Here is a 14,855-nt window from a genome sequence, read left to right as displayed (position 1 = left end):
GATTCTTATCATCCATACATTTTGACAACAAATGAAACTATCTGAAGTACATCTTTATCTGCTTATATAAAAGATTTGCCGATAATGAAATGCAAGCAAAGCAGATTTTTTTTAGTCACGACATATAAAAAAATAGATAAGATGAATAAATAAAGTAAAGAGATATAATTAATGTTTTATGAAATGTACTAGAATACAGTTTGGATTTTAAAGAGAATTATTATCGGAAGAAATTTCTTGCAGAATGATAGACCCGATCGAGATAGAGGAAAAATAAGCAAAAAGCTACGAGTCACAGGAAAGAAGTAATACAAAATAGATTTTTTATGATGTCAAGCAAGAAATGATGTTATAGAAACCCTTACAAGAGATAAAAGAAAAAAAAAAAACAGTTACCCGCATCCCCAAAAAACAAAATATTACCTGCTTAGAAGTGGCAAACAAAAGTTAAGAAATAGCACCCAAAATAAGATAGCATAGAAATAATATTTTTTAGAATTGAATACAAAATATCGAGGTCGCTTACACCACAGAGACGAAAGTCCGGCCGGCAAGATGGCTGCTCTCCGAGCGGGTTTTCTCGCTCAGAATTTATACCGAACTCACTTCTCTAAAGTCTCGAGGTTTAATTACCTGTATGCAGCCCTTTTCCACAGCTCGCCACCGCTCAATGGTATGGAATTGGAGAAGGAGGTGCTAGTGTGTAGGGAGAAAATTGAGGGAAAGATGTGTCGTCTGTTCATGTAGGCCTATATTTCTAACCTTCATCTTGTCCTTGGATAATTATGGATAATTAATCAGACGAATTTATGTGCAATTCGTGCGTCTTTACTGGTGTACAAATGAGACAGAAACTAAACATACAGATAGGGTAATGTTACTTTCTGCTCCTTCAAATCGCAATGCAAACAAGATTTTGCAATAGGTTATTCTTAGTTACATTTTCTAGAAACCCGAATTTATTCTAAATTCAAAGGTTGTCAAGCTTATGAGATCTTCAAAATGTGCTTTAATGTCTTGGAAGTTTACAGATATTCGTAAAGAAAACATGGTACTGTAATTTTATATAGTAAATTGAAAAATATTTTTTGTCCAAAATATACAGGTTGATGAATGATTAACTCCATGAAGATATATTATATAAATTGATAAGATAATGCATAATTATATGCTGCTTGTTTTATTTCTTACACATATCCATGGACAAAATGTTACAACATAATCATATAAATTAGTTTTAGAAGTGAAAGTTCAAGAGAGAGAAAAATTGAAAACTCACATAAACTGGAATTAATTTGTTTAATATTATTCACAATCATTTCTTCACTCTCTGTAATGGGGTTAAAAGGCCAAACCTAATTTAACCAAACAGCCCAACCAACGCCTAAACTGAACCAAGTCTAAGTATAATCTAGCAAATAGCATTATTTATGTCCGCTTTTGTTATTATCAGACAACAAAAAGGGTCAGTGAATAGATGTGTGTTTTGAATCTATAGAAAATCTTAGTAGTATTACCCTATGATAAGATTTCGTAACTCACAAGATGCTGAATAATGAAGAATTACGGTGATATGGGCACACTGAATGACAACAGCCTTAGCCTATAGGTACTGTAGGTTGCCTCCACCTGCTTTGCATAAGAAATAGTCAGGGTCCTAATCACTCCCGGCAGAGAAAGGGTCGAACTCACAAACACTAGAGCAGGACTCAGATGCCTCAGCCCGCAGTCCTCTTGGATAACAAACCTTAGAAATGTGCCTCTTGACTGAATTGTTTTCAATGTATTTTAAAATCAGTGGAAATAAAGGCATTAATGTAAATGACATTATTTACTTATTTTATCTATTTTTCCCCCAGTGATATTTTGTTAACCTAGTGGCACAGGGTACAGACAATTATTTTCCATAATGATTTGTTTAACACACATTTCTTTGAAAGCACCAAGGATTCAGTTCTTAGGCCTACCTGCTCTTACATCATTACTCTGTTACATAAATTCTCAGGCAAGAAAGGCATTTATTTCTTTAGTCTTATTATTACTAATGTTGCTCTTATTGCTATATTTACAATTACAAACTTAACTACAATGATAGTAAAAGGCTAAATTGTTGCAGTCAGGTTGTAATTGACTCCTTTATGGCTAGGCTTAATCCAGTGCTGCCAGAAAAATCTAGTGTTCGCTTTAGTTTTCTTTGGTGAAATTCTACACATAGATTAGTAGACCTGATATTCCCCTTTCCTTTAGTTTTTTGGAAAATGTTTTTTTTTATGTATGCCTTCAATATCAGTGCAATTATTTTTATTACAGATATGATCATTATAATGCATTAACATTACTAATACCTATTAAAGACAAATTAAAATATTTCCAAATATCAAGAAAAGGATAAACAGCTGAGGTAGGTAATACTAGTAATTGAATCCTGTGTGACTAAGTACTTTGTGGATTCATGTACGTGAATTGTAGAGTCATCTATGTTTAAAGACAGTTGATAACCCAAACCACAGTAGGCATGGCATGTCAGAACATGCCATCCTTGGTAGCATCAGGTTAAGTGCCTTGGGAGCCATTTGTCTGGAAACAATATTGATAAAACAAGATCACAATGGACAGTGAATATGTAGGTTTTTATATTAGAATATGATATTGCTTTGTGTAAAAGGTTGCCATTTATTAACATAAATGTGCAGGTATCTACTATAAGTTACTTTGCTATTTGTTATGGTTTTACTTTGCATATTAACATTTGTCTTATGTATGTGTACATACTGTTTTGAAATTCTTTTGGCTGTAATTGACCTCTTGGTGAATTATTCTGTCACTCCTTGCTTTCATTTTCTGCCACTTAAAACAGATGTCCACCTAATACTAATTCTTGCTTTTTAATCTTCTTTTAATACTTGCCTTTATCTTCCATAAGGCAGATTCACATCAGGAGTGGATCTACGTGACTTTCAATTGCCTCAGTGTATTTTCAATAAGTGTGTTCACACTGGTTGCAAAGCTACGTGTGGTATGCTAGCTACATCACACGCATGTCTTGATCAGTTGCTGGACCAACAATATTTTTAAAACATAGCTCTGTTAACGCATGTGTGCTTAAGTATTCTAAAATTCCCCAGGCCCCTTCCCCAACCCCAGTGAGTCTTATATTGTAAGTCCTCTACAATCCAGGAAATAATTTGAAATATTGCTTGAATTTTTCTTTAACATCTCAACTCTTGCATTAGATAATGATATTAACCAAATATTGTCCTTACCAAATTGATCTCATTTCCTTCCACTGGGTGATGTGAAGTTTATTTGAAAACATAGTTTTGCAGCTTTTTTTTTTTTTTCAGTGTGGATATTCACATAGCATCCTCCATCTGCCGCATTGCTTGTATAAGATATCCTTACTTCCAGTGTAAATCTGCCTTTATACTTCATATCTTTTACTCTTCCATATGTTTTCCTCTCATCATCTTCTTCCCACTCCTTTATACACATTTTGCCAAATGAATGATAATTTGACACATCTTACGGTCCCTCACACAGCGGAAGGTATGCCTCTTAAAATGCCATCACTTTCCCCCACGATGATGGAGGGAACCATTGTCAAGTGGCTTAAAAAGGAGGGAGACCCCATTCAGCCAGGAGATGCCCTGTGCGACATTCAGACAGATAAAGCTGTGGTGACCATGGATACCGAGGAGGAGGGCATCCTTGCCAAGATCTTGGTATGTTGAATGCGGGTAATAACTACTGTAGGGAAGGTGTTTGACTTTTTGTGTGCAAGTAGATGAAGGTGGTTGTAGCCGGACATCTAAGTATTTATTGTCATCCTTGATAGTATTATTATTGTTGCCTTTCAGCATTATACCTACAGGTGGCGAGGTAGTAGCAGCTGCTTTCATTATCTGTCTAAGGCTTTATTTCATATTTGACTGAAAAGGAATTTTATCTCTTATTATACTGCAATTACAGCTGGACTTTTTGGTTTTGGTGGAGACGATGAAGGTGGATCTTTCTTGGACAATTTCTATGAAGCACATAGCCATATGGCAGGAATTGATGAAGCAGTGGCTACAAAGAAGAGCAAAATTCAAGTTGAAACCCAAGAAAAAATAAGTGTTCCAAAGGACACTATACAGATGAAATGCTCTAGAAAAACTAAAGTTGAAGAACAACATAGAAAGCAGATAATGCGAGGGGAAGTTAATGCAGCAGCTGAAGAAACTGTCAGTGAAGTAAAACAGGAGGACGAAGCAAATGTTATAAACCAGCCATGGATCAGGGACTACAAACAACATCCAAAGAAGGCATTGAAATGGTATGAAATTATATTAATGGAAGGTCATGGAATGGCACAAGTAAAAAGTGAACCTGTAAATGAAGTGAGAGAAGCTCCCTCTTCTGCAAGTTCAGTAGAAGAAGGTACAGACTTATTGCAAGTACCAGGTAAAGATTCATTTACAAAGGAAAGGATGCAATATGAGGCCACAGAAAATGAGTTAGAGTCTACTGGGAAAACAGCAGATGCTTTGAGTAGTGAGAAACAGCTTCCAGAATATTTAAATGATACAGCACAAAGTGATCATACAGTAGAGCAACTGGTTGCTCTATCAAAAACACCAGATGTTATAGATGAAGTAACTGGAAATGTGGAAGCAGAAAGAGATATTCCTCTAGAATCAGAGTTTGTCCATCACCAACCAGAATTAGAACCTAAATTTGGACCAAAGAATATTGCCAAATTAGACTTTGCTGAAACCCAAATTCAGGAGAGAGAGAAATATTTAGACACTGAAGATGAACTTACCTCTTGTCAGAAAGAAAATCTCCAAGAAATAGGTACTATTAAAAGTATGGTTATGATGGAAGATGACTTTACCCTAAGGGACTCGGATGTCCTTCATGAGTACCCAGAGGAAAGAGTGACAACCTTGATAGTGCCCTTAGTAGCAGCAGAAACTGTACAATCTAATCCTGTTGACTTATCAGGGGAACATACTAAATTGCAGGAGGAGAACCTTCAGGTATTTGGAACTGCAGTACAAGAGGAGGCACAGTCAGTTGAGGATGTTTTCCAGAATGTTGATATTCATGAATATTCTTCAAAGGAGTTGCAAGATACTCAGCCTGAGAATAAAGAAGGTGATTATACCCTTGAGCAGTTGTTTGCTTTGACAAAAACATCAGATGGTACAGATGATATTGAAGGAAAGAGGGAAGGAATAGCTTTTCCTGAAGATTCTGAATTTGTCCATCACCAGCCAGCATTAGAACCCACATCTGGACCCAAGAATATTGCCAAGTTAGATTTTGCTGATGTTCAAAAGCGAGTGATGTACACAGACATTGAAGATGAACTGACTTCCTGCCAGAAAGAAAATCTTCAAGAAATAGGAACTACTGAGACTACATATCTACAGGAAGATGGATCTGGTTTGAGTGAGTCTATTGCCCTTCATGAATATCCTGAGGAAAGAGTAACAACCTTGATTATGCCTTTAGAAGCAGTTGTCACCAAGAAGTCAGATCCTGTTGACATTTCTGGAGAACTCGCAGAACTGCAAGAAGAAAACCTACAAGCGTTTGGATCTGCTGTGCAAGAAGAACCACAAACACTTGAGGATCCACTTCATGGTGTTGATATCCACAAATACACTTCAATAGAAGCAGAGAGTTTGAGTCAACCTGGTGAAAATATGTCAAGGAATGAATCACAAGAAAGTCTCAGTAATGGTGACAGAGGAACAGTGAAGCAGGAACAGGACAGAGCCACTCCCTCCCCTACCTTAACACCAGACACCTGTTCTCTGTACCAGGTATGCTGTCTGGGTAGTGCAGTGGTATAATGGGCTGTTTGCTTTGGGATTATGGCATAGTATTTCAAACATATTCTGCCTCATTTGTTGTAACATGTAAAGTTTATGCTTTGCACTGGACACTTCATATTAGTCATGCAACATGATCCCACTGTAATGCATTGCTATAATTGACATCATATATAGACATACTTCATATATTTGATTGTTTGTGTTGGGTGCATGGTTTAATCTTAAGTTTTAAAGGTGATACAAAGCAAAGAAGTGCAGTAGCTGTTTACCAGTAATCCAACTGCACTGCCCAGACTGCCCTGGTATGAATTGATTAGGAGTAAATCTTTTGATTATCAGGGTTTTGTAGAGAGAAATATCTTTATTCAAGGGTATGGAAGTAGGAATGTTCAGGAAATAAAAGTTAGGGACAATAATTGGAGAATTTGATTACAAGTAGGTGTTTTGTATTGAAGTGTGTGATATTGTGAGATGAAAGTACTTTTTCTTACATTGGTTATACTATCCAGGAGAAATAATGCTATCTATTTGGGGGTTTAATTGTTCTGTTTTTGTACCTATACATCTTATATTCATTCTGCATCATGCCAGGACATTTTGGTTCTTGTTTTTAAGGATGACATTTTGTACTACTTATTTATGTACTGTTAACTTAGTCACTGTTTCTTTGTCTGATGTTTTCTAGTGAGTCCACCGCTTAATAAAATAGGTTAATAAAAATGAAAGTTACATAAAGTAAAGTGTTCAAACAAGAAATAGCAGGAATTTTTAAAGAAATTGTAAGATGGTTTTGTAAAGGTAATAGAAACAGTGATTATTTTAATGTGTGTTTGTGATTTTTTAGTTTAAGCGTAAGTAACTGATTGTCTTTGTTGTAAAATCTTGGAAAGATCTAGAAAAATTAAATTTATCAGGATATTCTACCATATTGTTCAGGGTGATCATAACACAGTATAGTGAATTTTGTGTGTTTATGCGTGAGATTTTTGTCTGGAATAACAGTGTCTTATAGAGACTTAGTGATAATGATTTTGTTTATAAAATTTTTGATTTTTGGAGAAGACATGTTTATCAAAGGGTTTCTCATTTTCTTGTACCAGGTACCTGAGGACACGAAGGATGTCAAAGTAGGAACTCTAATCGCTGTCTTAGCTCCTGAAGGGGAGGACTGGAAAACCATAGAAATCCCAGCTGGTGAGGAGTCTGCAGCTTCTGCAACTACTGCAGAAGATACTCCTGCAGCAGCTGCAGCTGGGGGTGGCCATGCTCATGGGTATGCTGGAATTAGGTTGTTTTTCTTTTGAAGCAGTTGATGTGATCTGCCTTTTTCTTTGTCGGTCTTTTTCTTTCATTTTTTCTCATCTCCACTCATGCTTCTTTGTTTTGGCATTTCAATTTCCTAAAAGTTTTATAATGGTCTCTTCCACATGAACTTCACCAAATGTCTCTCCACTATACCAACAGAGAAAGTAGTTTAAAATTGGTCTACCTCTTATCACTTTTGAATGAATAGCCTGTCAGAAACCATTTTTTTTATTTTTTATAAGCAGAAATAATTTTCCATTTACATGGATACCCTTCCAACAGAAGATGTATTACACATGATTAATTATATGTTTCTTTTTATGACTGGGTTTTCATTATTTTGAAATTGAATATATTCAAGTTTGAAAGAAATCTGGCTGCAACTCCACCATATCACCAATTTTGGTGATAGATCCTGGTTGATTGGATGTACGTTTTCAGCAGTTAACACTGATTCCTGGTATTTTTGTCTTTAGGAAAACCTGAAAAACAACTTTGATGAATTTCCTGGAGGCTTTTATTTTGAAAACTCTTCACAGTAAAAGCCTTAAGTTTTGTATGTTTTCAGTATTTATATAGAGACACTTTCAAGTATTACTTTAAGCCAATAATGAAATGTTGATTTGGGAAGGTTTCAAAGGGTTTGCAGGAGTTCAGTGGGATGATCCTATTACAATTTAGATAGAGTAAGATACTGTTACAGATAACAAATCAATTGATATAGTGTTTGAGGAATCTTATTCTATTTTTCTTGTCTACCTGTAAGTTTTAGGAGTTTTTTTTTCTTTCTTTCTTTCTGTTTGGGAGATACAAATGTACCAAGAAAATCATTCATGAAGTAAATGAATATAAAATGAAAAATAAGTAACTGGCAGCTATAATTACCATACCATTAATCCAAATATTGACTGATTAGCTTTAAACCACTATATATATCAACCTCCAAAATTGATGAATCATGATAATTCATTACATGGGAAGGCATAGATTTCAGAGATAAAATTTCCATATTCATGCAGGGTTAATAAAAAACAAAGTATTAAAAATGTATAAAACATATCTTTTATACCATTTACATTAACAGAAATAAATAGTCCGGTATTTTCTTTCATTGCAGCAATTACGGGCCATCTGTTCGGTTGTTGCTGGAGCAGTATGGACTGGCTGCTGAGCAGGTTCCTCCTGGAGGTCCTCATGGAATTCTCTTAAAAGGAGATGTTCTGAAATACATCAAGGAAAAAAGTCTTCAGCCACTCCCAGTATCAGCAGGTAAATTTTGTTGTTGCTGTTGTTGTTATTGCTTTCTTGTCACATTTTATTTTGGTTTATATTTATTTTTATTTGTATATTGTTTGTAGTATGTTCCTGCTGTATGTCATATAGGTTAGATATTACATTAAACAGTCTTGTTTTATATTTTGAAGGAATAAGAGAATTTCAATGGAAAAACATAATTTTTATGATACTATACATTTCGTAAGCATTCTTATAGTTTCAGCTTTTTTATTTCTTCACAGCAAACAAAAACTAGATGAGGCTTGGCACTTACTAACACTTGCATCAGTCTCTGGTGTTTGATATCTTTGTTTTGTGGTTTAATTTCTTGTGCTTTGGTTTTGAAAGGATCAGCAATTCTCAGATAAAATGTTTTATCACATAACAATGCCTGTGCACTAGTTCTTCTGATCAGGTCAAATATTAGTGATTACTGACATGTCTAGTTCAGAGAAGAAAATTAGATTTTTTATATAATATTCTGTTCTATTTTAATTATTATATTGTATTTTTTTCCAGTACCACCACCTGAAGTACCAAAACCAGCTGTTGCAGCTGCTCCAGTGGCACCAGCCCCTACACCAGCTGTTCCAGCTCCTCCACCAACTATTGGAGTGTCAGAGGATGGATACGAAGATATTGAGGTGACCAGCATGAGGAGAACCATTGCTAAACGATTAACACAGTCCAAGGTAAGACATGAGAAGAATCTTAAGAGTTGTATTATATCATTTGTAAATTTCACATTAAACTGTGTATTTGTATGTACAAACATCTTCAGTATTTCAGGGATATACACCCTTGAATTTGTTGAAAACCAGCAGCTGAGTTATTGGAATTTTAAGAATAAAAATACAATTGGTGTGTCAGAATTGCCGCCAATGTGAAATCCTAAGATTTGTGATATGTTTCAGAGTGGAATTGCTCATTCATATGGTACTCTAGAATGTCAGTCGGACAAACTCCTGGCCTTGAGAAAACAATACAAAAATGAGGGGATTAATGTGAGTGTAAATGATCTCATCATCAAGGCAGTGTCTGTCGCCCTTACTAAATGTCCGGAGATGAATTGTGTCTGGCAGGGAGACCAGGTGAGTAATTCTTATATATTGCTGTATTCTCTGTATTTGTTACTAGTAGCTGGTGAACTAATTACCTTTCTTTTCTTTTGCAGTAAATTTGTTCAAGATGTAACAAAATTTCTAATTTGCAAATATGATTATATGTTTGTTATTTTATACGTTAACCCAATGCTGACAGGAAAATGGTGTGTTCCCTTTGGTAATGCTTAGTTAACTCTGTTTCTGCACATAGATGGCTCAGCCAGTGCTTATCCACAAAGGAGTCAATTAGTAGATCTTGTGACCTCACTGTCCCTTGAAAAAGTGGGATTTTTTTTTTTTTTTTTTTTTTTTTTTTTTTTTTTTTTTACTGATGCTATCAATATTGACACTTATTTTTATTATAAACATTTTAGTTACTATAATGTTACTGACATTACTAACAGCAGTATTAAATACTAGAAAATATTAAAAATCAAGGAAAAGGGTAAACAGGTAAGACAGGTAGTTTGCGTAATTGGCTCATTGGTGACTTACTACTTGTGGAACCATCTATATGTAAAAACAAATATTAAATTAAACACACAATTGGCATGGCATATACACACTTGCCATGCCTGGCAGCAAGGGGTTAAGGCATTTAACACATTTAATTTTCATGTGTAAAGCACTTTTATATATTCTATTCTATATTCCTTAAGTATGTTACTGAATTTGAAAAAAATAAATACATATATGATTTAGCTAGTAAGTTCACAGCATTTATAAAATGTTGGATGACCTAAAAATATTACTGTACACATATTAGACTCACAGATAAATAAATTCCTTCATTTCAGCTTACATATGCCAGTCAAGTGGACATGAGTATTGCAGTGGCTACACCCACAGGCCTTATTACTCCCATTGTTCGTGGTGCAGACTTTTTAGGTATTGAGGAGATTGCAAGCCAAGTACGTGATCTAGCAGCCAGAGCAAGAGAAAATAAACTGAAGCTAGACGAATTCCAAGGTGGAACTTTTACGTAAGTATCAGCTATGGAATTGAATATTTTTACTTTTTTTCTTTCCTTTTTATTTCTTTGTAGGAGTAAGATGGAATACTATAAGGGAATGGCAGTCAATACATGGTTAGCATTTTGATTTTAAAGATTGTGGGTTGGCACATACAGAGATCAGATTTTAATTCAGTATGCAGAAGCAGCAAATTATCCTACTTATATGAGGTTTATAGTATTTGTGGAGAGTGCAATGGCCTAGTTCACACCTGGCCAGCCCCTCTCAATCAATTCAGTTGTGAGTGAGTGCTGGCTTCATGATAGGATTCAGACTAGAAGTCATCCCACACCTTAATACAAATGTGTGCCCTCAATCTACTTGGATATTGGGTTAACTTTGGCTTTGATAGTATTTATGTAATTATTTATCAGATTTGTTTGATGGTAAATAGTATTGTATGTTTGAATTTGTAATTTCATATTTGTTTGTTTCTTCTTTAAAGGATCTCCAACTTAGGCATGTTTGGAATAAGCGAGTTCAGTGCAATTATCAACCCACCACAATGTGGCATTTTGGCTGTGGGTTCTGGGATTGTAAAAATAGGTAAGTGAGACATTACCATACTCTTATAATAATGAATAAATAATACATGATATCTATAAGTGCCTGTAGAATGTACCTAGTGCCATAAAGTATACTGGAAAAGAACAAAAGAAAAATCCCTGGAGATAGAAAGAAAGGAAATAAATCACTTTCTCCCCATTTCAGACGAGAATGGTTCACCAGTCACATGCATGAGAGCCACTCTGTCATATGACCGTGCAGGCGTCGATGATGATACAGCCGCTGCCTTCCTTGAAGAGCTCAAAAATATTCTTGAAAACCCAGTTACTATGATGGTTGGAGGTTACAAATCACAAGTGGACCACCCATTAGCAGCATTACTATAGTGATATTACAGGAGAATCATGTGCTATTCTAAATTTTATAGTTTTCATCCTGTATAATTTATTATGTGATTTAGTTTATTTTAGACTAGCAACACTGGATTTTGAAGAAAAAAGGAAATTGATTTATGAAATCTATTTATAGAGTAGCCAAACATATTTGGTGTATATTGTGTAGTTTTACTGTTGTAGAACTATAAAAAAGCAAAATTGCTATGTATTTAAATAAATTGTTTAATTTTAAAGCACCTTGCTAGGAAAAGGTGACTTTGAGCAGGATAAAATCTTAAGATATACAAAGTTGTGGGGCAAATTTTCAAACAGATTATTTATTATTTGTAAATAACAGTGATATATGCTCAGTTACACATAATTGTTTTGAATAACCATGATATTTTATTGAAAAGAAAAGTTTATATGATTTAATGAAGAGAATAGAGCCTGATGTTATTAGCAATAACAGGATTTCGGATAATAATGGGGACTGAAACAACGTAAAGCATTTATACTGTCAGGTTGTTGGATATTAGTTGCCATTTTAGGCATCCCTAGGAGACTTGTGTAAATATTTATTGTAAAGAAATGTAATAAAAGTATGAATGTACTGTTATTTTTAAGTTAAATTAGAGTGAAATAGTGTCTGCAAGCATTTTCCTGTCTATGTTGAGATACAGTTTTGAAGACTTAATCAATATATATTTTTGCTTAAATGTATAAAGTGAGCAAAATTCAAGAAACTGAGATTTAACTTGAATTTATATGGAAAAAAGAGTTAATTTATATGAAATTACAAGAAACGTATACAACTTAAAATATGTTCTTATATTTTAAGGGAGGGAAATGTTGAAAAAAGTGAATCTTATATTACTCCATATTCTCTAAAAACAAGAATATGAAACTGAAAATGTTAAAAGGTACAATCTGAATAAAAGGCTCTGACATATACAGAGATAAATCAGTTTGTCAGAGGACTTGCTATGAACACAATCCATTCAACAGATTTGAAAAAGTCTTACTCATATATATAATTTGCTTAACAGTATAATTAAGAGAGCAAATTTCAAGACAAGAATTTACCTTAATTTTATTGAGAAAACATGCTAATTACTATGAATTCATAAGAAACGTGTATAATATTAGCTATGTTCTTATCTGTTATATGGAAACAAAAATCTTTAAATAATAAATGAAAATTATATTACACTTACTCTATATTCACAAAATACAAGAATCTGAAACTGAAAACGCTAAAAGGACAATCTGAATAAGATTTTTTTTTGTTTTTTGTTTTTTGTTTTTTTTACAACTAAAAAAAATCATTTTGCCAGAGGGCTTTATAAGAACACAATACATTCAACAAACTATTAAAATGCATATTACCAATTATGTACCGAGTTCCTTCGAGATTTCTGAACCCTCACAAGCTTAGATTTGCCTGTGACGGCTCTCCAGGTACAAGGGAGAGGCCTGTGGTGGGCGATCTCCCTCAAGCGTGCCTTCGTCGTGAGGAATCCTGAAGTGGAAGTGCGGACCCAAACCATCCCCCGTGGGATGTGGATAACCCGTTCTTCTCCAACCTCTGTAAATGGTTAATGGTTGAAACAAATCAATGTGCTAGACATCTAAGGTCATATAGCACTATGGTAAAGTCCCGGGGGGGGGGGGGGGTAAATAAGAACAATTAGTATAGGGAGGGTTAAATGTCAAAGGCTACAAAGTGTTATTGGATAGCATGATAGGGAAAAGGGGTGCAAATGAAGTAAATCAGAGGAACATAAAGGAACATTTCTGACATTGACGGGGCAGGGGTCGATATAGTCGGACACGGTAGGACAATCCAACAATATAAACTTTATGTGGGAGGTCATGTCTACAGAAGCTAATCTTGGCAATATTGACATGGGACTTACGCTGGCATCTGGGAGGAATAGTGCTACTGCATCATAATCGGCAAGACAGTTAAGTAGGTCATTTTCACAGTCTGACCAGTTCTTGTCTTATATGGGACGATCAGTCAGGGGGATAAAAACAGTTCCAGTACAAGTATTAAGAGAGACGTGAGGTTCAGCAGGAATGGGTTTCCCAGTGAGGTCAGTTAGGGTAGATAGTGCACGAGCTTGGGATTCTGCTGTAATTGACTAGGCGTAAACGATTAGAGTGACTGCGAAAGGTAAATTTGCCTACTTATTTTCGGAGGCATTATTGAAAGAGAAGGGTATTCTTATAGTAGGGGTTGTGGGGGGAATCACAAAGAATCGATCCCACTTGGCTGGGCCAAAGACAGTACTCAGGGTTTGCAGAGGTAGGGGCAGTAGAAGGACGAGGGCGGAAGGAAGATGGAGTAGTTCTGTGTGTGTGTGGGGGGGGGCAATAAGGATGAAGAGTAGTAATAAGGAAAGAGAGGATAGCTATTGAAGAAGACTGCAGTAAGAGATGGAGAAAAGAATGTTGGATGAGAGGAAGGGGTGCATTCAAGAGGTTGAGTAATAAGCTGGGTGAGTGGTTTAGAATGGATAGAGTTGTCAGTTAACGTCGAGGAGTGCTGTATTAGTATCAGTGGTCGGAGCCGTGGTCAAAGGAGAGGCAGGGGTCGGAAAACCATCAAAATCGAATCCAGATAGGCTAGTTAATGAAGGGGTAAGCCCTAATGCTCCTATTACAGGTAAAGAATCTTCATTATTGGCCATGGTGAGCCTGAATAAAATGGGGAAAAGAAACTGTCTACCCTCAGGGTCTCCATAGGGGGTAAGGGCTACGCAATTAACCGAGAGCAGACCATGTCCATGGCTCCCGGAGGCCGTACATGACTGACATACAGCCAGTCTTTCATCCTCACCCTCTCGCACCCTAAGAAGGGGATGAAGATGTAGAAGAGGAAACGAGGCTATTGCTATAATGTTCGACTTGATGCTGTTGTTAGTATGGCGATATTGTCACAATTCGCAGTTCCTGGTGTATATTTCTATTTTGCTCTCGGCCATTCAGTCAAAAAAAATTATCCCGCAATATCATATGAACTATAACGAAAACTAATATAATAACAAGATGAATGGTCATTTACAAGTCTATAAGTTCAATGGGAGAGAAACGTAGAGGAAACATTTGAAAATACGAAAAGAGATTTATTTTATTTCTCTATAATTGTTTAACTTTCTATTTTTCTAATTAAACCTTCCTACATTTCCTTGCTACTGAGACCAAGATAGTCGGACATAACCGAGAGCGACTAATGAGTATAGCAAAGCTAGCGATATCAGTCCAGTTTGCGTACCATGAAGCAACGAACGAACCGACTGGTTGCTGAATTACATATGTAATATGTAATATATTCCACAGTGTGAAAATGTAACAAAAAAAACGAAATATCCGGTGTTCACCTAACAAAAGTTGGGTTACGAACATTGAATCGATACCCGTCCAAATTTCTAACTACGAAATGCACCA

The 14,855-nt window shown here is 35.5% G+C and overlaps 2 protein-coding genes across 3 annotated transcripts in view; one reads left to right on the top strand and one right to left on the bottom strand.

Moving 5' to 3' along the window:
* The first annotated feature begins 512 nt into the window (after nt 1-512).
* LOC113802409 (pyruvate dehydrogenase protein X component) lies at nt 513-12,015 on the top strand. 2 transcript variants are annotated; one of them, XM_027352985.2, is made up of 9 exons: nt 513-673; nt 3,541-3,722; nt 6,926-7,098; nt 8,248-8,399; nt 8,925-9,097; nt 9,320-9,496; nt 10,306-10,490; nt 10,967-11,067; nt 11,233-12,015. In XM_027352985.2, the coding sequence occupies exons 1-9, from the start codon at nt 556-558 to the stop codon at nt 11,412-11,414; spliced, it is 1,443 nt and encodes a 480-aa protein (XP_027208786.1). In that variant the 5' UTR covers nt 513-555; the 3' UTR covers nt 11,415-12,015. The 2 variants fall into 2 exon arrangements, with proteins under 2 accessions (XP_027208786.1, XP_027208785.2); XM_027352984.2 differs by lacking the exon at nt 3,541-3,722 and adding an exon at nt 3,970-5,813 and having other exon boundaries at nt 516-673.
* A 653-nt stretch (nt 12,016-12,668) lies between these two features.
* LOC113802410 (uncharacterized) overlaps nt 12,669-14,855 on the bottom strand; it is a 12,085-nt gene continuing 9,898 nt past the window's right edge. Inside the window, exon 3 of the mRNA XM_070136707.1 lies at nt 12,669-12,990. Coding sequence (XP_069992808.1) covers nt 12,788-12,990 — 203 coding nt within the window. The 3' untranslated portion in view covers nt 12,669-12,787. The remainder of the gene's footprint in view (nt 12,991-14,855) is intronic.

The sequence above is a fragment of the Penaeus vannamei genome, chromosome 22 (assembly GCF_042767895.1).
Source record: "Penaeus vannamei isolate JL-2024 chromosome 22, ASM4276789v1, whole genome shotgun sequence".
Lineage (NCBI taxonomy): Eukaryota > Metazoa > Arthropoda > Malacostraca > Decapoda > Penaeidae > Penaeus > Penaeus vannamei.
The sequence above is the reverse complement of the archived record's forward strand: the minus strand, read 5'-3'. Positions and strand labels throughout refer to the sequence as shown.

Excerpts from the sequence above, each read along its gene's own strand:
- LOC113802409 (XM_027352984.2), top strand. The coding sequence starts at position 556 with ATGGCTGCTCTCCGAGCGGGTTTTCTCGCTCAGAATTTATACCGAACT. Across the intron at positions 674-3,969 it reads CAGCTCGCCACCGCTCAATG|CTGGACTTTTTGGTTTTGGT; the intron begins GTATGGAATTGG and ends CTGCAATTACAG. Across the intron at positions 11,068-11,232 it reads TTCTGGGATTGTAAAAATAG|ACGAGAATGGTTCACCAGTC; the intron begins GTAAGTGAGACA and ends TCCCCATTTCAG.